We start from the raw sequence: 22677 nt of genomic DNA on the forward strand, positions 1-22677 counted from the left end.
GACCCACTGGTGGTCTGCGAGAAAATTTTGGTGGTCCACAGAAAAATTATTTGCATTTTTTATATTGCACTAAATCAGGGGTCCTCAGACTACGGCCCCTGAGACGGATGCGTGCAATGAACGTTAGTGTTGCTGCAAAGAGTCTCCCCCTTTGGGGTCTTTTTGTGTGGCTCGGAGGAGAGCAGAAATTCCGACTCGGGGTCTGCTTCGGCCTCCTGGTATGGGGCTTTGGGCGAAGGCTGGAGGGAAGCGCCGCTAGTGGTGAAGAGCCGGAGAGCCTTGTTCCAGTGGGACTGCATCATGGCCTGGAACTGGCTGACCATCTCAGCCCACTGAGCCTCCAGGCGCCGGTACCTGGCCTTGCACTCCCGCAGGTCTTCCCTCTGCTTGGAAAGCCTATGCTGGTAGTCCTCAGTGAGGTGCTTCTGCTGAGCCTCCTTCTCAGTCAGATCCAATTTGAACTGAGCCAGCTGTTTTGCCAACTCTTTCTCATGATGGCTGCTTAGCTCCAACAACTACTTCCTGTTGGGGCCCTAAGGAGCCCGGGCGGGCAGGCCAGGAGTGGCTGGGAGGGGAGAAGCAAGTAGAGGCCGGCGAGGCGCCCCTCAACATGAGTGACATCGAGTTGGCCACGCCCACCGTCACATGACCACCTAGCCACACCCACCCAGCCGGTCATTAAGTAGATCGTATTAGTGGTCCACGGGATTTAAAATTATGAATTTAGTGGTCCCTTTAGTGGTTTAGAGGCCCGAAAGGTTGGTGACCCCTGCTTTAAACAATTACTTCTTCCAGCTTTACATTTTTGGGAGAGCCATTTTTGAGCACTGACTAATGTCATGTCTGTCTTTTCTAATTGAAATCTCTATAATGGCACATCTCAGGCCTTTTCCATTCCATTACTCCAGCAGTGTCTCTCCTCTCTCCATGAGGTTTTTAAAGGTACATAACTATTTACTGTAAAAGACGGATCTGTCCTTCATATGTAATGAGCAAGACCCCAGGAACCTCAGGCTAAGAGTTATTTTCCCACATGCAGGAAAAACATTCGCCAGACTTAAGTGGGACCATGCTGAAATCTTCCATTGTTGGGAGTTGCACCACCAGATTATCACTACGAATAAGTGGCTAGGGACCAACTGGATGAGCCTTAATGTTTCTAGAAGTCTCTTAATGGCTTGCTAAATGGACAAGCCCCCTTCAGGGACAGGAGCACAAGAGACCCAGCCAGTTCAGGCATTTTTAATTGACTGAGAGGCAAAGTTGGCTGAAAATTTCTTGCATTCTCGACTTCTCCAAGCTGGCGCCTTTCAACAAGTTCAGCTTCAGTTTCTTGGCAAGGCTGGCTTGCCAAGTTAGGGAGTTGAGTTAGGGAGTTAAGAGTCAAATACTTCTGGAGGATATCAATTCTGTGGGAAGTGAGCAAAACTAAAGCGTGTTTTAAAACGCCTTTTAAATTGTTATTTACAAATTACAAGAAAAAATTCACCAAACAGCTAAATATGTTTTTTAAAAAGAGGAGTATAGGCAATCCTCACTTACAGACTACTCATTCAGTGACCTTTTAAAATTACCCTGGTGCTGAAAAGTTATAGGCCATTTATGACCTTTGCAGTGTCTCACGTTCATATGATTGCCATTACTGTCAGTACATCTTGTTTTGTAGGGGAGTAGGGGAGTTATATAAATTTGTTAAATAAATAAAATAAAAATAAATATTGTTTCTATTCACTGATCATATTGTCACAGATAGTACGGCTAGCATGATGACCTAGTAGGAAGAGATACATAATGATGTTCCATGATGTCATGGATTGATGGGTTTATCAAAAACACTCCAGCTCCATGCTGTAATTTACACTCTCCTTTTCCTTTATCTTCTCACTTTGTAAGGTAGTAGTAGGCCAAAGGTTCTGTTTTGCTTAGGATTGCTCTGCAACCTACGAATGCTTTGCTAAGATCTTGGTGGACACTCTCATTGTTTGTATGCTTAATAAATTAAAACCAAGAAGGAAGCAAAAGAAAATCTCATAAACATTGTTCCATAAAATCAGGAAATGGATCTCAACCTTCAATATCTGTAGGGGCAGATTTAACCAAATCTGTCCCTTTAATTTATTTGCTGGAAGAAAATTTAATACTTTTTCTTCCAGCAAGAACAGGCTAACTTTGTTCACCAGGGATGAAATCTTCCCGATTCTCTCTTTTCCAGACATTGATTGCTTGCTTCTGGCATGCGCAGATTATCAATTATGACGTCCGGGCGGGTGAGCGGAGTCTCCCACAGCTTTTACTATTGGTTCTATAGAACCAAAGCAGGCCAAATTTGATAGCATGACAAAGTGTGGATAACTCTTCAATTTGTAAAGCTCCTCTACATTTTCTTAGATTCTGTCACTTCAAAAAGACCATTTTGGACCTTTCCACCTACGGGGAAGCATCTCAATCTCTTGTGACATGTCCCTTTGGGTGTGCATTGTGGAGGCCCATAAGGAAGCTCTGATGGGGGAGCAGAGATATATTTAGTATTCCTATTAGTTCACCGTCTCCAAAAATCAGAATGTCCTTGTTACTGTCTTCAAACCCAAACTCCAGTTCTAAAAGACTAAAACTTCTTCCTTAGGAATAAAAGATGAAGGTCCTCCTGTCCAGTCATGTTGAACTCTAGGGGGCGCTGCTCATCTTTGTTTCTTAGCTGAGTGTTGTCTGAAGATGCTTCTGTGGTCATGTAGCCAATGCACCAATGGTCTACGGAACATTGTTACCTTCCCACCAAAGTGGTACCTATTTATCTGCTTGCATTTGCGTGCTTTCGAACTGCTCACTAAGCAGGAGCTAGGGCACTGGAGCTCACTCCATCGTGCGGCACTTGAGTCTCGAACCCGGGCTATGAGTTTTCTAGCTGACAAGCTCAGCGTCTTTTAACTCGGAGCCATTCTACACTCTTCTTTAGGATTATCAGGAATTAATCTGCTTCTTGAAGAAGGTGAAATAAAACTTCACAATATTTATTAGGTCCCCAACACGGGACTTAAAATGAAAGGCATCTCCTAATTCTGTGGGTTTTTTTTTTTTTTTTGCTTGTTCCAAAATCAAACTTCAGCTGTTTGATTACCCATCCTACAACTTAGTAGATTTCTTTATTGAACAGTTTTAGGCACACATATACATACCTGTTTCACTCTCTAGTGTCTCTGGGCAGTTTGTAGCTAAAAAAACCATACAAAAACTACAATACATCAGTAGAACGGGAACCAGATGAAAACAAAAATAGAATAAACTAAAAACATGTCTTCAAAGCAGAGGTGTAATCCAGCAGGTTCTGACAGGTTCTGGAGAACCGGTAGTGGAAATTTTGAGCAGTTCTGAGAACCGGTAGCAGAAATTTTGAGTAGTTTGGAGAACCGGCAAATACCACCTCTGGCTGGCCCCAGAGTGGGATGGGAATGGAGATTTTGCAATATCCTTCCCCCAGGAGTGCGATGGGAGTGGAGATTTTGCAATATCCTTCCCCCAGGAGTGGGGAGGGAATGGGGATTTTGCAGCATCGTTCCCCTGGAATGGGGTGGGAATGGAGATTTTGCAGTATCCTTCCCCTGCCACGCCCACAGAACCGGTAGTACAAAAATTTGGATTTCATCACTGCTTCAAACGTATTAACCACTCCCAGCGTTGCATCACTCTTCAAGCCCCAGGCAAATTGGTACAGCCAGGTCTCCATATCCTTCGGAAAGGGAAGGTTGGGGGCCCACATCACCTGTGGGAGGAAAAATATTCCAGAGGGTGGGAACAATAGCAGAGAAGGCTCTCTTCTTGGGCCTCCAACAACTGAAATTCTTCGATTTGGGCCTGTATGGTGTCTTCCTTATTCGATTGGATGGGATAGGTTGATGCAACTGGGGGCAAGGCAGTTCCTCTGACCATGAAGTCCTCCAGCTGGTAAGAGGATCCATTGTGCAAACCCAGATTCTGAAGGTGCATAAATCACTCATCTGCAATTCCTGAGAGATCCTGCTTCCAGCGGAGCATCTGTGGAGGATGCCCGAGCTTCAAAGCTGGGCCTATGGGAGCAATGACTTATTTTATCATTTATGATATGGATTTACAGACCTGTCCCCCATGGAAATCCATGCCATATCATGATGCATGTGTACTTGTACAATCCTGGGTTTAGCGTGATGCAATTTCACGGCCGTGATAAAAGGAAAGGCGCTTGCTAATCCAGTGCATTCAGTTTTTAAAATGCAATACCTTACAAAGCATGATTTTGGCTGCCAAAGTGTCTTTATCTTCTGCTAAAACCTTTGGACTAGGGGTCTCCAACCTTGGCAACTAGGAGCCTTGGTGGCGTAGCAGACTAAAGTGCTGTTAAGTAACACCAGCTGCCTGCAATTATTTCAAGTTCAAATCTCACCAGGCTCAAGGTTGACTCAGCCTTCTATCCTTTCGAGGTAGGTAAAAGGAGGACCCGGATTGTGGGGGCAATAAGCTGACTTTGTATAAAAAAAAAGAACACCGCTTGTGGGGGGGGCGAAACCCCTACTGAGCAGGTATATACAAAAAGTATGAAGGCTATTGCTTAACGTATTGTAAGCCGCCCTGAGTCTCCGGAGAAGGGCAGCATATAAATTGAACCAATAAATAAACAATAAATAAACTTTAACCCTGACGGACTTCAACTCCCAGAATTCCCCAGCCAGCTTTGCTTTGAATTGGAGAATTCTTTGAATTGGGGAATTCTGGGAGTTGAAGTCTGCCAGGCTTAAAGTTGCCAAGGTTGGAGACCCCTGCTTTGGACTGTTTCGGTACTTTGCTTTTGGACCGGAATCAACTCTTCCAATGCTACCGGTTTTTGTTTTTTTAAAAAAATTGATTTATATGCTGCCCTTCTCCGGAGACTCAGGGTGGCTTACAGTGCGTTAAGCAATAAGTCTTCATACTTTTGTATATTTTATACAAAGTCAGCTTATTGCCCCCACAAACCGGGTCCTCAATTTACCTACCTTAGAAAGGATGGAAGGCTGAGTCAACCTTGAGCCTGGCGAGATTCAAACTTACTTTAATTGCAGACAGCTGGTGTTAAATCACAGTGCTTTTAGTCTGCAGAGCTATCCAGGCTCCCTTTTGGATCAGTTCTACTTATTCCTGGAAGACATAAAAGGGACCTTAATAATAATTTAGGAATTGCCATGAGGTTCAAAAGAGGGTTGCAATTCCAAGTGTTTATTCCCTTCCTTACCTCTTCTCCACATCAGCCCAAGGGCTGGTGCTTAGGGAGCCGTCTGCCTGTGGCCACCGTGGTGTGTGGATCACGCCCGCCGGTTTGCAGGAAGGACGCTCGTCTGGCTTTCCCGCGGCTTCTCAGCCTCGGCTGCAGCAGCAGCAGCATCAGCTGGTCGCTTGGCGGTCCGGGAATGGGTGACGTCAGGGGTCCAGCCCGGGCTTCAGCCACGCCCCTCCCTTCTTCGCGACCTCCCATTGGCTGCGACGCGCCGAGCTAGCAGGACGCGTTCTAAAAGGCGAGCGCTGCCTGCCAGCCGCAGATCAGCTGCTGCTGCGGAGGCGGAAGCGGCGGCGGCGGCGGCCAGCGGGGAAGCCTCTCTCTCTCTCTCTCTCTCTCTGGGAAGGGAGGGGAAGGCGGACGGGCATTTCAGCCATCCATGCCCCCGCAGTAGCTCTCTTGCCTAGTCCCCACGCGGGGGCAGGGGAGGGGCAATCCGGCCCGAGCTCTTGAGATGCCCGACGCTGGGCGGGCGCTGCTGGCATGGCCTCCTTCGCGGCTCCCGGGCAGCAGGACGGCGACAGCGGGGAGCTGGACCGCTCCCTTCAGCAGATGCTGCGGGCCATAGTGGAGGAGAGGAACCGCGTTAGCCTCCGCCACGAGATCAGCGGGCTCGGTGAGTTGGAGGGGCGGCCAGGGGGGCCGGTTGGAGATGCCAAGCAGCAGCAGGCGGTGGGGTGGGAGGTGGGAGGCAACCCGGAGACTGGTTTCCCTGGTTAGAGAAAATCGCAGCCTTTGCTTGGCCGGGAGAAATGCACCCCCCCCTTTCTCGGAAGCCCTCTGCACCTGCTCAGGGGCTCGTTTCTTTTCCTCCCTCCGCCCATAACCTGCGAAGTCCCTTAAAAGTGGGAGCCCGCCTTGCACAAGAACTGTCCCTTTGTAGCTTTTCTCATTTCAGTGCAAAAGGAGAACCTGGAAGGAAAAAAAAATAATTCTGCCTCCCCCCCCTCCAACTCTTGTTAAAGGAACCAGGCCTCTTCTTGGTCTGAAATAATATAGGGTCTCCTGGGGGGGTTGGACTAGAAGACCTCCAAGGTCCCTTCCAGCTCTATTCTGAGGGATGGATGGATGGATGATTTCATGCCTGCAAGCTGCCCGGTTGTACCTGGCTGTAGTTTCCAAAGTGTGCCCATCATTGTGGCCGTGCCAAAATAATACCCGAAACACTGGCCACCAGTTGCTGAATTAGGGTGACGGAACTGCTACCAGAAAGCTCCGTGGTGTTAAAAGTGCTTAAGAAAAAGGGAAAAGATCCTTTCATAAATAAAATCTTTATTCCTGCATCAAGATTCTTAAATGTGGGAGATAACAATTGTTACAGTAGATACAACCTAGGGTAAGTAGTACTGTATAGATATACTAGCAGGCCTAATAATTCCCCTATATGAGAGTTGTCTCTACTTCCTGCTGGAATAGATCCTCTTAGTAAGACAAATCTGTGAGTGACTCATATTCTTTTGAGGAAAGCAAAGTTTGTCTCATCTGTCCTGGCTTAATTTCCGAAGAGGGTGAGGAGGAGGGGGTGAATTGCACTTTAGTTTTATTTTTTTTTGGGGGGGGGGAGGTAGCCAGCCTTGCCTCACGTAGTAGGGTATCAAAGGTATGTCTCTGCTACTTTGCTGGGCTGAAGAAAAGAGGCAAGAAGAGGAAACTATCATTTTAATGTTCTCTGGGTTGGGAAGTACTGCTGGATCTTGCTGCAACTGAAATCCTCTGAGAGGTTTTATTTATTTAGAGCAGGGGTCTGCAACCTTAAACACTCAAAGACCCATTTGGACCTGTTTCCCACAAAAAAGAAAACACTGGGAGCCACAAAATCCTTCCCGTGCCTGACTATTTCTTGAGCGGCCACAAAACTAGCATATGTAGTTGAATTAAACGTTCTGTTTTCTTCTGAAACTTTCCTTTTCTTGGATTTATCCATGGTTGGCCTACCGAGGGTTGAAAAGCTCAATAAATCACATGCCGGTGGGTGTTGTACATTGGCGGTTGTGACGCATATTTTGAGTGACGGAGCCACAGCAGAAGGGTGAAAGAGCCACATGTGGCTCCAGAGCCGCAGGTTGCTGACCCCTGATTTGGGGGGGGGAAGTCGTCTGTATTTTTGTGATACTAGTCGAAATCACCTCTCTCTGTTGTCTTCCTGCCTTGTTTCTAACACAGGCCGTAATATAACGTGTTTCTTGTGACCAGAGCAGGCAAAAAACAGGATGTGGGTATTGTCCCTCACTGATGTCCCTATCAGTGAGAAATCCAACGCTTTGCCATCTGTAACTTTGACGTTATTTCTCTGAGAGAAAAATGGACAAAGCTGGATCTTTATGCAGGGAGAATAAAGCTGGATGTATGCTCCAGTTTCTAGAATGCAGTGTAAACAATTAAAAACCCTCCTAGACAGAAAAAAAGGCCTTTGTGTTCCTCAAGTTGGAGTCTGTTGTTGTTTTCATTAGCACCTGTTGCACATACTGGAATTTTGTAACATTCAAAGATCTAACATAATCCCGTCTCCAACATCATCTAAAGAAATGCGCTAAAGCATCTTGCTGATGTCTTCTTTACAGCTTACTTCTGCAAACAAATTGCATGGCCACAGTATTTGTTGGATTAGCACAGAGGTCTTCAAACTTGGCAGCTTTAAGACTTGTGGACTTCAACTCCCAGAATTCTCCAGCCAGCTATGCTGGGAGAATTCTGGGAGTTGAAGTCCACAAGTCTTAAAGCTGCCAAGTTTGAAGATCTCTGGATTAGCATCTAATAAGTGTATTAAAGTGTATTTCCCATTTTGGGAAATCCTGAGAATTTCCCATGGTTTACTGGGAGATTTCTCAGCAAAAGATGGGAAGTGATGAAGGAGCTTGCCTGTAAAATGGTTTGCCAGATTCCCTCCCCGCCCTCCCCCCCCCCAAAGTGGGAAGCTGCTCCAGTTACTAGGAAGGAGGTCATTAGGAAACAACAAATACATTATGCTAGGGGTGTCAAATTGGCGGCTTGCGGGCCGGATGCATCATGCACAGGCCACGCCCACTCCAGTTCCGCAAAGGCAGAAAACGTGATGATACGTCACGTGACATCAACGTGATGCGGTGAGTTTGATGCCCGTGATCTATTCTGACTGATGGATTGATATTTATTATTATCCTGTCATTATTTTTATAAATAACTTGAGGCCGTGAACATACCTAATATTCTTTACTATGTCCTTTATTTCTTTGTTGATAAATATAAATTTAACATACCTAATACTTGTTCCTACTCCTATTTTCCCCCACAACCCTGTGAGGTGGGTTGGGTTGAGAAGAGAGAATGAGTGTGACAGGCTCAAGGCAGGGGTGGGTTTTACTTACCTTTACTACCGGTTCGCATTGTGCCCGTAGGCGCAGATCACTTCTGATGACATCTGGGTCAGTGGGCGGAGCCTTCCGCCGGTTTTACTACCGGTTCTTGTGAACTGGTCTGAACCGGGGACAACCCACCCCTCTTTCATGCCTAAGGTAGGACTAGAGCACACACCTCTAGATTTCTAGCCTGATGCCTTCATCACTAGGCCAAACTGGTTCTGGGTGGTCCCAGTAGACCCATATTAAGAGCAGGGGCTGGTTTCCCAGAATCCTTTGTTCCATGCAGAGGGTTTTGTAGTGTGGACAGATTGTAGAAACAGTTCAACCCAGGGGTGAAATGCTCCCGGTTCGGACCGGATCGCCCGATCCGGTAGCGATGGTGGCGGGTGGTTCGGAGAACCGGTAGCAAAAATCCCTCCCCCCTCCATGCTCAGCTGAGTTGCACAATCATCAGAGGCTTTTTTTTTTTTTTTACTACCTCTTCCGACAAAAAAATGCTTTTAAAAGTAAAAAAAAAAGCCTCTGATGATTGCGCGGCTCAGCTGGAATCCTCAGAGACTTTTCAAAGCATTTTTTTCTGCAACCTCTTGGCCGAAGAGGTGGTTAAAAAAATGTTTTGAAAAGTCTCTGACGATCCCAGCTGAGTTGCCTGATTGGCAGAGAGGCTTTTCAAAGCATTTTTTTAAAAGCCTCTCTGATGATCCCAGCTGAGTTGCCTGATTGGCAGAGGCTTTTCAAAGCATTAGAAAAAATGCTTTGAAAAGTAAAAAAAAAAAAAAAAGTTGGCCACGCCCACCCAGTCACATTACCCCCACCACCACCAAGCCACGCCCACAGAACCGGTAGTAACACATTTTACATTTCACCCCCGGTTCAACCATTGGTGTAGAAGACATTCCCTGAAGAATGAATACCAGTCTCTAGAGCTGTGTTCGCCAACTTTGGCAACTTCAAGATGTATGGACTTCAACAACTCCCAGAATTCTCCAGAATTGAATTCCACACATCTTAAAGTTGCCAAGGTGGAGAAATACTGGTATTTTTTTTGGGGGGGGGAAGGAAATCACAGTTTGCAGCTGCTTTCTTCCAATATTTTTCTCTTAATTAGATGAGGAGCTGCCCATCGCAAATGCCCATGGCTTCCTATTGTCTGATTGAAGCTCAGCTAAGACAGACTAGAGGTCATCTATGGCCTTTGAGGTCAAGCTTGGTCTTCTCATTTGCCTGCTGTATGTTGCCGGTGCTTTGCCTGATGACCATTCTCCTTCCTGGACAGATCTCAAGATTGTCTCCTTGCTCACAGTCTTGGCTATGCCTTAGAAGTTGCATGATCATTCCATGATTCATTCTCCTTTTGTTCCCTTTCCACCCTTCCTTGAAGTGGTACCCTCCCTTTGCTCTGAATCGGTGACTTCATAGCATTTGTCAAGATCTCCTAAGTGCATGATGGGAACAGCCTTTTGTGTGTTATGCACTGCTATTAAAAAGATTCCCTGTGCTTGTTTCTAACTCTGTTAGAAACCTAGAGAAAAATCTGCAGCCCAATTCATTATGTTTGAACTACAATGCAAACTCGGCTGCCAAAGAAATCAGTTAGAGAAACCGGTAGATTTAATATGCAATGCAGACCTCTGGCAAAATAATTCAAGCTACATCTTCATTTCTCTACTTTTCCGGTGCAAGAATATTGGAATCTGTCTAGCATTAAAAACCATGCACTTTTTCTTTAATTAACTCTCTTGAATACTGTACTCTTCAGGGAACTCACAAGTTGAAAAACAACTTAATTTGACGGCATTCAATTTATAACAGCCATCTTAATATTTCAAATGCGATGGTTATAATATAATTGTTGTGGGTTGGGCAGCCTTAAAAATTTTAAATTATACATAAAATACAATGCCATTAGGCAAGAAGAAGTAAGGAGAACCAAAGAAGTGTGATAAATATATATATATAATATATATATATTGCTGATTCTTGGAACAATTTTTCCACTTTAGTGTTTGTGAAGCTACTATAGGTAAAATACAAGGGCGAGACTTCGTTTTACAGTTCAGAAATATCCTTGGAATGTTTTAAATTAGTGTTTTTTTAACCTTGGCTGCTTTAAGATGTGTGGACGTCAACTCTCAAAATTCCCCAGAGTTGAAGTCCACACATCTTAAAAGTTGCCAAGGTGGAGAAACCTTAAAGCAGGGGTCACCAACCTTTCAGACCTCAGGGACCACTAAATTCATAATTTTAAATCCCACGGACCACTAATATGATCCGTCTAATGACCGGCTGGGTGGAGGTGGCTAGGTGGGCATGTGACTCGGTGGGCATGGCCAACTCGATGTCACTCACGTCAAGGGGCGCCTCGCTGGCCTCTACTCGCTCCTCTCTCAGCCACTCCTCGCCTGCCTGCCCAGGCTCCTTAGGCCCCCAACAGGAAGCAATTGTTGGAGCTAAGCAGCCACCATGAGAAAGAGTTGGCTAAACAGCTGGCTCAGTTCAAATTGGATGTGGCTGAGAAGAAGGCTCAGCAGAAGCACCTCACTGAAGACTATGAGCATAGACTTTCCAAGCAGAGGGAACACCTGTGGGAGTGCAAGGCCAGGTACTGGCGCCTGGAGGCTCAGCGGGCTGAGATGGTCAGCCAGTTCCAGTCCATGATGCAGTCCCACTGGAACAAGGCCCTCCAGCTCTTCGCCACCAGCAGTACTTCCCTCCAGCCTTCACCCAAAGCCCTGTACCAGGAGGCTGAAGCAGACCCTGAGTCGGATTTTCTACCCCTCTCCGACCCACACAAAAAGACCCCCGAAGGGGGGAGACACTCTGCAGCAACACAAACACTCATTGTACATATCCGGCCCAGGGGCCGTAATTTGAGGGCCCTAGATTTAGTGCAATATAAACATGCAAATAATTTTTCTGTGGACCACCCAAATTTTCTCACGGACCACCAGTTGGTGACCGCTGCCTTAAACCATTAAGAACAGAAACTCTGCAACTCATACTGTGGATTATAAATTAAAAGAATTAAACGAGTCACTATTCAACTGTAAACAACTTCAAGATTTTGCAACACTGCTGATAGATTTGCTAATCTGGTTGCTTTGATTGGCGATAAACGGATATACATTTGACTAACCTACATATGATTATCAAGCAGATATGGAAAGTACCGGTGATAGGATATTCCTTACAGTAGTAAAAGAAAATAGGTAAAGTTTAGTGTTAACTTTTTAGTGATGGCTGTGTTTTGGTAGTCTTATAGAAAAAGTTGCACAATATTGCTTCCAAAAGGAAGGATACTAAGACTCTAAAATAGGGGCTGCCCTAAAGAAGAGGGAGTCAAGCTATTCTCCAAAGCACCTGAGGGTAGGACAAGAAGCAATGGGTGGAAACTAATCCAGGAGAGCAGCCACCTAGAACTAAGGAGAAATTTCCTGACAGTTAGAAGAAATAATCAGTGGGACAACTTGCCTCCATAAGTTGTAAATGCTCCAACACTAGAAGTTTTTAAGATGTTGGATAACCATTTTTCTGAAGTGGTGTAGGGTTTCCTGCCTAAGCAGGGGGTTGGACTAGAAGACCTCCAAGGTCCCTTCCAACTCTGTTATTCTGTTATCCTAGTTCCACATTTAACAGAGCTATTCAGATAACACTGTAAATTGGAAAAAATAGTGTTTCTCAATTTGGTCGCCTTCAAGATATGTGGACTTCAACTCCAAGCGTTCTCTAAGATGAGCATGCTGGGTGAGGAATTCTGGAAGTTGAAGCCCACGCATCTTAAAGTTGCCAACTTTGAGAAGCACTGTCCTGCAGCAATTTAGCAACTGCAGGGCAGTGGAGAACTTAGGGAGAAGTTTGATAGGTGTTTCTGCCCATGGAAAAGTGGCAGGGCCCATAGTGCTTGAGTACTGCAATGGCAAAGCAGGAGTTTTTTAAGCTTGAACACAGTTGTCCCTTGGTGACAATGACACGAAATCACAGGAGTGAAGTGCCTCCCCTACACACACACACACACACACACACACACACACACACGCACACACAGAGCCTTGATAGTACAGTGGTTTAGTGCACCCTGTTATTAACACAGCTGCCTGCAATTTCTGCTGGTTCGAATCTCTCCAAGGCTCAAGGTTGACTCAGCCTTCCATCCTTTCTAAGGTAGGTAAATTGAGGACCCAGTTTGTGGGGGCAATAAGCTGACTTTGTATAAATGTACAAAAGTATGAAGGCTATTGCTTAGCGCACTGTAAGCTGCCCTGAGTCTCCGGAGAAGGGCAGCATATAAATCAAATTAAAAAAAAAAAATCAGTGTAGTGGGCTTCCTAATTGGTATTATTGGCAAAATGCTAAGTCTGTATTTATTTATTTGATTCTATTCCATCTTCATTTTTGGACAACTTTGTGTTGTGTGCCAATTGCACCTGTTCCTGTATCAGGAAGCTCTTACAGTTATTCATGCTCTGGTCATCACCTGAATGGACTACTGTATTGCGCTTTACATGGGGCTGCCCTTGAAGAGTATCTAGACGCTTCAGCTGATGGAAAATGCAGTGTCATGGGCCTTCCTAGAAGGACATTTGCTACACCTGTGCTCTGTGAGCTGCTTTGGTTTCCAGTCTGCTTCCCTGGGTGAAAGAGCCATTTGGTGTAGTGGTTAAGGCACCAGGCTAGAAACCAGGAAACTGTGAGTTCTAATCCAACCTTAGGCTTAAAAGCCAGCTGGGTGACTTTGGGCTGGTCACACTTTCTCTCTCAGACAACTCATCCCTCAGGCTTGTTGTGGAGAATATAGGAAGCGGAGGGAGTATTGAGGATGTTAGCTGCCTTGAATTATTCATAAAAATAATAAATGTGGGATATTAAAGGTAAAGGTTCCCTTTGCACATATGTGCTAGTCATTCCTGACTTTAGGGGGCGGTGCTCATCTCCGTTTCAAAGCCGAAGAGCCAGCGCTGTCCGAAAACATCTCTGTGATCATGTGGACGACATGACTAAACGCCAAAGGCGCACGGAATGCTGTTCCCTATTTTTCTATTTGCATTTTTTACGTGCTTTCGAACTGCTAGGTTGGCAGAAGCTGGGACAAGTAACGGGAGCTCACCCTGTTACGCGGCGCTAGGGATTCGAACCGCTGAACTGCAGATCTTTTTCGATCCACAAGCTCAGTGTCTTAGCCACTGAACCACCGTGTCCCCTGTGGGATATTAGTAAATTAATAAAAATTTAAAGGTCCTGATTTTGGCAATTAAATCCGTCCATGGCATGGGGCCAGGCTACTTGAGGGATCACCTCTTCCCAATCCTTGGATACAAATGTCCAGATATTTCCTATAGATAGCTAAGAGCTAATTCCTTCAGAAGTTTTTTCCCACTCTTCCTTGCAACATTCTTCTAATTCAGAAATAATTTTAGGGGTCAGTGTGTTACCCTCCATATTTGAGCTCTCCCACAAATTTTCAATCCTATTTATGCCTGGGGATTGTGAAACCCATTGTAAAACCTTTGTTGGCATACTCTGCAAATATTTCATGGTTGATTAGGAGATCATCTTTCAGATCATTGCCTTGGTGGAATATTCAATCTGTAAAATCTGTATTTGCTTCAGTAGTGCCATGTTTAATGTATGTAGATCTCTACCTATACTTTCTCCCCAAAGTCTAATCAGATATATATGTTATCGGCGTGTATCTGGTCCGTACATGTGTGTTTGTATGTACAGGTGTAGCGGGAAGCACAGGGTGGACTGTGGGTCCCATGATTAGGAGACAGAATGTCTTTGAATGAAACAGTCCAATATTTCTCAATCTCAGCAACGTTAAGATAAGTGTTGGAGATGGGTGGACTTCAACTCCCAGAATTCCTCAAGTCAGCATGCAATCTGGGAAATTCTGGGAGTTGAAGTTCACCCATCAAAATTGCTAAGATTGAAAATCTCCGGGTCACTCAGTAGCATCCCAAATCACTTCCAGCCCCATAGAGATACAAGGGAGGAGGAGGCAGGATTTTTCTAGATTTATTTTCCTTTGCAGTCCTAGTCTGACCTTGGCTTATTTTCAGATTTCTGTTTTTCATTAGTTTGTCCCATCATAGCCATTTTAATCCTGAATCCCTTTTCATAATTGATTTCCAACATTGCATTGGGTTGGTAAGGAGAAAAATGGAATGTTTTCCCCCCTCCTACCTCCAGATAATGAACAATTAAGGGTAGTCCTCAATTTACGCTTAATGACTGTTCAAAGTTACAAGGGCACTGAAAAATGTGACTTATGACCATTTTTCACACTTATGACCGTTGCAGCATCTCCACCGTCACATGAGCAAAATTCAGATGTTTGATAACTGATTCATATTTATGACCATTGCTATGTCCCAAGGTCATGTGATCATCTTTTGCGGCCACCTTACAAGCAAAGTCAATGGGGAAGCTAGATTCACTTAACAACAACTTAATAACTACAGTGATTCATTTAACAACTGTGACAAGAAAAGCCATAAAATGGGGCAAATTTCACTTAACAAATGTTTCACTTAGCAACATAAGTTTTGGGCTCAATTGTGGTTGTAAGTCAAAGACTACCTGTATATTGGATCACCTGCTGTTTCTCTTTATTAATAATACCTGCAACTTTAATCAACCCATTCTAGTTGTATTTAAATATTTTTGGGGGTTTTGCCCCTGGCAAAAATTATTATGCTCTCAATTTGCATAATCTTTTAAAAGGTCCTGAATAATTATTGCTAGAAAGAGGAGAAGTTTATATTCTGTAAGATTTACAGCTTTTTCCCAAAGGACCTGTCATTGAATATGTAGCTGCAAAAATAAAGCCAACATTAATCCTACTGTATAAATAAGGTTCAGTTTAGTATAAAAGATATATGATGTTCTAGTGTAGTAATATATAACATTCATATTTTACCCTCTGATTTGATCTTTAATTTTCTTTGAAAATACTGGATCTTTTTTTTTTTCATATTAGCATGGGCCAAATGCATTTTACTGTCTGAAATAAAGAATCCAAGTATTTTGGGATAGGAATATTAGAATTAAATTAAGAAATGCTGCTATTAGATAACAATACTCTGTAATTTAATGCATTTCATCCTGCTGGGGGTTCGCAGGGATTCAGGAGAACCTCTAGGTAAGATTCTGTGTAGTTCGGAGAACCCCCAAATCCCTCTCCTGGCTGGCCCCGCCCACCCTGCCCCTCCTCTCCCAGGAGTCCCCATGCAGCCCGTTTTGGATGCAGGTAAGTGCAGGGTGCTCATGGTGGCTCGGGGACGGCAAAAAATGAGCCTACTGGAAGTTCAGGAAGGCCGGAAATGAGTTTGTTTCTGGCCTCCAGAGGGCTTCCGGAGACTGGGGAGGCCGTTTTCGCCCTCCCGGAGGCTCAAGGACAGCCTCCGTAGCCCAGAGAGGGCAAAAATGCCCCCCCCTGCCGTGATGCAGGAGGCCAGTTAGGCCATGCCCACCATGGCCACACCCACCCAGCAACGGGGCAGAGAACCCCTTGCTAAAATTTTTGAAGCCCACCCAGGGTGATGTCATATGTGACACGATGTCATTGTACCATTGCCATTGTGCATCATGCGTGTGACAATGTCACGATGCCTCCCCACAGATCCACCGATACAAAGGGAGGATCTCCAGAGCACAGAAATGGAAAGAATGAGACAGTTATCCTCCACATGGTGCTTCTGCTGGGTTTCCCAGGATCTCCATTTTATTTTTATTTATTTTTTTAAAAAATATCCGACAGATCTTTCAGCAGCAGCAAGGCCCAGACAGCATTTTAGGTGGGCGGATCAGGATTTTATGTAAACAGATAGTTTCTCTATGTTCATATATGGAAAGAGAAGGAAGAAAGGTTAAGAGTGGAATGAGAAACCCAATACAGAGCGAAAGTAACGTAGGTTGCATATTCCAAGATAAGGTGGTCAACCTTATGGGCAGGGTGGATTTGATTTAAATCGAGTTGATTTAAATCACAATTTAAATCATGATTTAAATCACTAGTAAAAAGGCTTGATTTAAATCAACTCAATTTAAATCATAATTTTTAAAGAGCAACTGTCATCTCTGCTACTCCTTTGACCCACTGTTGACTCACCGATAGTCCCAGTGTTGCAGAATATACAGCCTCATGCTACATAACTAAGCTCCATTTCATGCTGAATAAACTAAATTATTTATGTATCTTAAATAGAAAACTATCTTACGATAGATTTTTACCCCAAAAGTTTTTTATTAAAATAAATTCGATAAAAATCAAAAAAATCCGATTTAAATAAAAAAAATCTGATTTTTTTGATTTTTTTAAAAAAATCATTGATTTTTATCCACCCTGCTTATAGGTCAGTCGATTGGCTGGGTCGAGCCCTCTCTTGGCTATTGGGAGGCACCATGGCATATGTTGCAATGGCATTCTGGCCATGGAGAGGGAAATGCAATTTCAAGGCAGTAGATGGTACTCCAGAAAATAAGAAGGTATCTCTTCTTTTGTTTTTGAGGAGACGGGATTTTATTTTATGTTCTTTTATTATTTATTTTTATGCTGTCCATCTCATAGCAATGACTCTGAGTTGGCATACAAGAAATTAAAACTGAGCAATATTAAAATTAAACAATCAATACTCCTCAAGATGTATTGAAAGGAGGAATTGGAATATTTTAAGGTATGGGAGCAATTTTATCATTGGTTAGAGAAGAGTTTTATATATATATATAGGGTAATGTTGTAATGAAATGAGTGAAGAAGAAAGAAGAGAAAGAATATAGATAAATGTATCAATAGAAAAGCAAGAAATGTGGGAGAAACGTTATAATAAATGAAATGATAATATTAAGATATGATAAATAGTGGAGGAGTAGGAAGAAGACACAAAAGATGTACTCAGATGATACACTGAATGATTATATATGTTTGTCTATAAAATAAAAAAAAATTATTAAAAAAAAAGATGTATTGAAAGGAAAGGGCAGCCAGCTTTTAAGCGTCGCATGAAATGGTGTGTGGGAGGACATCTCTGATGCTGTCATTGTAAGGTTTTCTTGGCTCTTATACACATGGTTTTGGGAATCCTGTAGCAGGTATCTCAACGTAGAATCGCTGCTACAGCATCATTAGGCAGTAGAAGGGCAACAGAAGCTCCTCAGAAACTTGGTAGCGTTAGCGTTATTCCAGGGGTGTCAAATTCAAGGCCTGTGGGCCAGATGTGGCCTGCGGGGTGCTTAGATCTAGCCAGCGGGCTGCCCTGGAAACAGCAAAGGACTGGCCCGCAGTGCCTCTGCCAGTGAAAATGGAGCTTGGGAGGGCCGCATGCAGCCCTCTCTGGCTCCGTTTTCGGCCATGACTACCTCCTGCAGCCCTCTGCCAGGGAAAACGCACTGCCCTTGGGGTCCGTTTTCGTCGGCAGAGGGCTAGCAAAACAAACTAAAAACAAAACAAAAGGAGAAATGTTTCCCCTTTTTGCATTTGAATTTGCAAGAAGGGATAGGAAAGAAGAAAGGGAAAGAGGAAAGACAAAGAAAAAGATGGGAAGAGAGCAAGGAAGAAAAAATAAGGAAAGAGGAGAAGGAAGAAGAAAGGAGAATGAAGGAAGGAAGGAAGGAGGGACGGAGAGGGAGGGAGGGTCTGAAGCAGTGGACGGAATTCAAATGGTTCTGTGGGCGTGGCTTGGTGGGTATGGTGTAGCTTGGTGGGCGTGGCAGGGGAAGGATATTGCAAAATCTTCATTCCCACCCCACTCCAGAGGAAGGATACTGCAAAATCTCCATTCCCACCCCACTCCAGGGGAAGGATACTGCAAAATCTCCATTCCCTCCCCACTCCTGGGGGAAGGATACTGCAAAATCCCCATTCCCTCCCCACTCCTGAGGGAAGGATACTGCAATATCTCCATTCCTACCCCACTCCTGAGGGAAGGATACTGCAAAATCCCCATTCCCTCCCCACTTCTGAGGGAAGGATATTGCAAAATCTCCATTCCCACCCCACTCTGGGACCAGCCAGAGGTGGTATTTGCCGGTTCTCCGAACTAGTCAAAATTTCCGCTATTGGTTCTCCAGAACCTGTCAGAACCTGCTGAATTTCACCCCTGGTCTGAAGGGAGTCCTGTCTTAGCACTTGGCCACCACAGGTGCCCAGCCCCCCCAAGTGATGAGTGATGTCGAACTGACCACTCCCCCACCCCCACCTCTGAGGTCAAACAACTTCAATGAAATCGAGTTTGACACCCCTGGTTTAATCAATCAATCAGTGAAGTGGGAGAGAGAGAAGCATTTTGGAAATGGACCTTAAATGGTGTGATGAATGGTTGGCCAGCAAGAGTAAGGCGATTGATACTTCCATGTGTTTTGAATTCAAAAGCAAAGTCTGATGATCTGGAAAAGTTCTGTGGGTCTCCTCACCATTTTGTTGCCTTGGATGGGGCTTGTGGGAACTAATCCAAAATATCTGGAGGAGATCACCCTCCCTATCCTACTAAATATACGGCCACCCCTGCCCCGCTCCATTGCAGTCATTGGAAAGACAGAATATTTTTTTTTTCAACAAGCCTGCTGGTGGTTATTTTTTTTAAAATGTTATTTTATGCGATTATTTCGGTTTGCCAGGGTGGGTTCTCTGAAAGGCTTTTGCTGCAAAAATCGAGGACCTCAGAAAAAAGCCTTTTTCAGTTCCGTTTCCCCACGTGAGTTATATTATTAAGGAGAAGGCAGGTTTCCTTTTGAGAAGAATTGTTTTGAAGGACAACTTCCAATCCAGCTTCGATCCCCCCCCCTGATTTTAAGTGGCTCGATAAATCATGCGGACAGATGGATTGGGCTGAGTTGAAAGTTGGACTTTGTACAGCAGTTTCGGCAAATGTTCTGGGTGATTGACATTTGGGTAACTGAGGTTGAGCTGTCTGTAGTTCCTTATCTGATCTAGAAAGTGTAACATTGGGGACTTGTGATGCATTGCTGTGAGGGTTGGCAAAACATTCAAAAGAAGCGGTCCATAGAAAACATTAATAGGAATAAAGCCTCTGTTCTGACCTAGGCTTCCCCAAAAAACAGGAGGCAGAGTCTTTGTCCCGGTAAAACCCCTTTTATTTACACAACTGTGAATTCCTTTCATTCACAGTCAGCAAGGCCTGGCAAACAATCTTTCAGAGGAATAGTTATCAACACAGACCTTATCTCGCTTGGAAAGCTGCCAGGTAACTAGTTTCCAAACGTAGTGCAAGGCAAAACTTGGCACAGAGTCACGGACAGATCTTCCTACTCTTGAAACGACTAAACCAGGGGTCAGCAACCTGTGGCTCTGGAGCCGCATGTGGCTCTTTCACCCCTCTGCTGCGGCTCCCTGTCACTCAAAATATGCATCACAACCGCCAATGTGCGGCACCCACCGGCACATGATTTATTGAGCTTTTCAATCCCCGGTAGGCGAACCATGGAAAAGAAAAGTTTCAGAAGAAAACAGAATGTTTTAATTCAACTATATATGCTAGTTTTGTGGCCACTCAAGAAATAGTCAGGCACGGGAAGGGTTTTGTGGCTCCCGGTGTTTTCTTTTCTGTGGGAAACTGGTCCAAATGGCTCTTTGAGTGTTTAAGGTTGCAGACCCCTGGACTAAACAAACAAATTGTTTCCTGTAAAAGCCCACTCCCCGTTCGCTCCTCTTTTGTTTCCTATGGGAGGGGCCAATCATCTCCAAGGTGTGGCTTTACTCCTAAGTCGATCCTGCTTTCTTAGTTATTCTTGTCTTCTGGCAGCTCTATGCATGTTCACACTGGGAACAGGCTCCAGCTGCTCCGCTGTCTCACTGTTGTCTAGCTCCCTCTCTGCCTCCAATGCAGAGCCCTCATCCGAGCTTTCCCCAGCCCCCAGGACTGGCCCATGTTCCTCCCCAGCCTTCTCACTGTCCGACTCTGCTGCCAGAGGTGGGCCGCCGGTGGGCCACAACAACCTGTCTCTTTGGAGCATTAAAGAAGTTGAGTCATTTACAAAACCCACGTGGTTTCTTTGAAATATGTTCTGTGTTGCCTCTGTGTTAAATGTGCCAGTGGAGCAAAGAGATACCTTTCAAAGCTTTGGGGAACACGCAGACACACAGACATCCCCTGCCCTGAAAGTTTATGGCTCCTTCCACACTTTGAAGAAAGCTGCTTTATCTACATCACCAAATCTTATACAGCAGCTTCTTCAAAATCTTTGCATAGTCCTAATTCACATAGGAGAAACATCAAAGAACAAAACTTTCCATAATTATATATGACTATATAATATACCCAATCAAAGCTGACAGTTCCTGTGCCTTCTTCAACAACACCCCTACGGAAGGGTTTAGACAGTGTGCTTCTTAATCAGCTTTAATGAATCACGGCTGAATAAAAAGCGGATGATTAATACTGTTTCTTTGTTATGTCTGTTAATTTCCATGCCAGACTTATTTGGAATCCTGGAGGCAGAAGCTGCTTCCTACAATGGGGATCAGTGTTGTGTGTGCTTTCAAACTCCACAGAGGGGAGGGGGGGTGGCATCCCACCTGAAAGGGGGGGAGAAGGGATCAGATATTTGCACCTGTTCATTGCAGAAGACCGCCTAGGGCAGAGGTGTCAAACTGGATTTCTTTGAGGGCTGGATCAGCATTGTAGTTCTCCATGGGTCGGTCGGTCGGGGGGAGAGAGAGGACGGAAGCCTCCTGCAGCACCCTGCTGGCCAAAAACGGTCCACGCGGAGGCCCCGTGAAGCCCGTTTTCGGTCTCCCCGGCCTCCTGCAGCACTCTGCTGGCCAAAAATGGGCAGCACGGAGGCTTTACGGGGCCTCCACGCGGCCTCTTTTCAACCGGCAGAGTACTGCAAATGGCCATGGAGGCTGAAAACAGGCTGCGGGCTGGTCCTTTGATATTTCCAGGCCGGCCACGCAGGCCAGATTTAAGCACCCCACAAGCCGTTGAGGGAAATCCGTTGATTTTGAGTTTTTGTTTTTTTTAATTTGATTTATATGCCGCCCTTCTCCGGAGACTCAGGGCGGCTTACAATGCATTAAGCAATAGCCTTCATCCTTTTTGTATATTTTTACAAAGTCAGCTTATTGCCCCCACAATCTGGGTCCTCAATTTACCTACCTTAGAAAGGATGGAAGGCTGAGTCAACCTTGAGCCTGGTGAGATTCGAACTTATAGTAATTGCAGGCAGCTGGTGTTAATCACAATGCTATCAGTCTGCTGAGCCACCAGGCCCCTTTTTTTGACACCCCTGGCCTAGGGGGGAAAAAAACTAAAGAGGAGATTGCTTGACTGTCTTTATTTTCAGAGATGGGCTCTGATTTTCTTTTTATTTTGAAAGAAACGGGAGCAATCTGTGGTTTTGTCCTGTTGCATGGAACAAAATTTTGCAGGACAGCCCCAGGGGCTGAAGTGTGTTACAATAGAATAACAGAGTTCGAAGGGACCTTGGAGGTCTTCTAGTCCAATCTCCTGCTCAGTATTAAACTATTAAATATTAAAATTAACAATATTATGAGGAGCCTGGTGGTACAGTGGACTAAACTACTGTTAAAGTAGTATTTAGCTGCCAGCTGCCTGCAATTCTGTGAGTTCAATTCTCACCAGGCTCAAGGTTGACTCAGCCTTCCATCCTTCCGAGGTAGGTAAAATGAGGACCCGGTTTGTGGGGGCAATAAGCTGACTTTGTATAAAAATAGAACACCGCTTAGGGGGGGCCAAAAGCCCTACTAAACAGGTATATACAAAAGTATGAAGGGTATTGCTTAAAAGCATTGTAAGTCGCCCTGAGTCTCCGGAGAAGGGCGGCATATAAATCAAACTAACAAACAAACAAACAAATAAAAAAACTATTAAATGCTAACATTAAATTAATACTTAAATATTAACAGTATCAAAGCATGCCAGATTTTACCTCAGACTTTAACTGGACAACATGATTTTTGGGGAGAGAAGTCACTGCTGAATTTGGCTGCAGAGTAAGGTGCTGGCTTTGTAGCATAAAATGCTTATTTTCAGTTCTGTGCATCAAGCTTTTTCCCCCCCTTTTGGCTTTGCTCGGATA

The 22677-nt window shown here is 44.7% G+C and overlaps 1 protein-coding gene across 3 annotated transcripts in view; it reads left to right on the forward strand.

Annotated features, from left to right (window-relative positions):
• The first annotated feature begins 5567 nt into the window (after positions 1–5567).
• The window catches only part of KIAA0930 (KIAA0930 ortholog), a 70837-nt gene continuing 53727 nt past the window's right edge, over positions 5568–22677 (forward strand). For 2 of the 3 annotated variants that reach the window (XM_070946847.1, XM_070946848.1), the window contains exon 1: positions 5568–5897. In XM_070946847.1, the coding sequence (XP_070802948.1) occupies positions 5765–5897 (133 nt within the window). In that variant the 5' untranslated portion in view covers positions 5568–5764. Of the gene's footprint in view, positions 5898–20462; positions 20597–22677 lie in introns of all 3 variants that reach the window. The other variant, XM_070946849.1, reaches the window with a different exon arrangement.

Source organism: Pituophis catenifer, unplaced genomic scaffold (assembly GCF_029215685.1).
Source record: "Pituophis catenifer annectens isolate HBS135680 unplaced genomic scaffold, rPitCat1.0.hap2 SCAF_7, whole genome shotgun sequence".
Lineage (NCBI taxonomy): Eukaryota > Metazoa > Chordata > Lepidosauria > Squamata > Colubridae > Pituophis > Pituophis catenifer.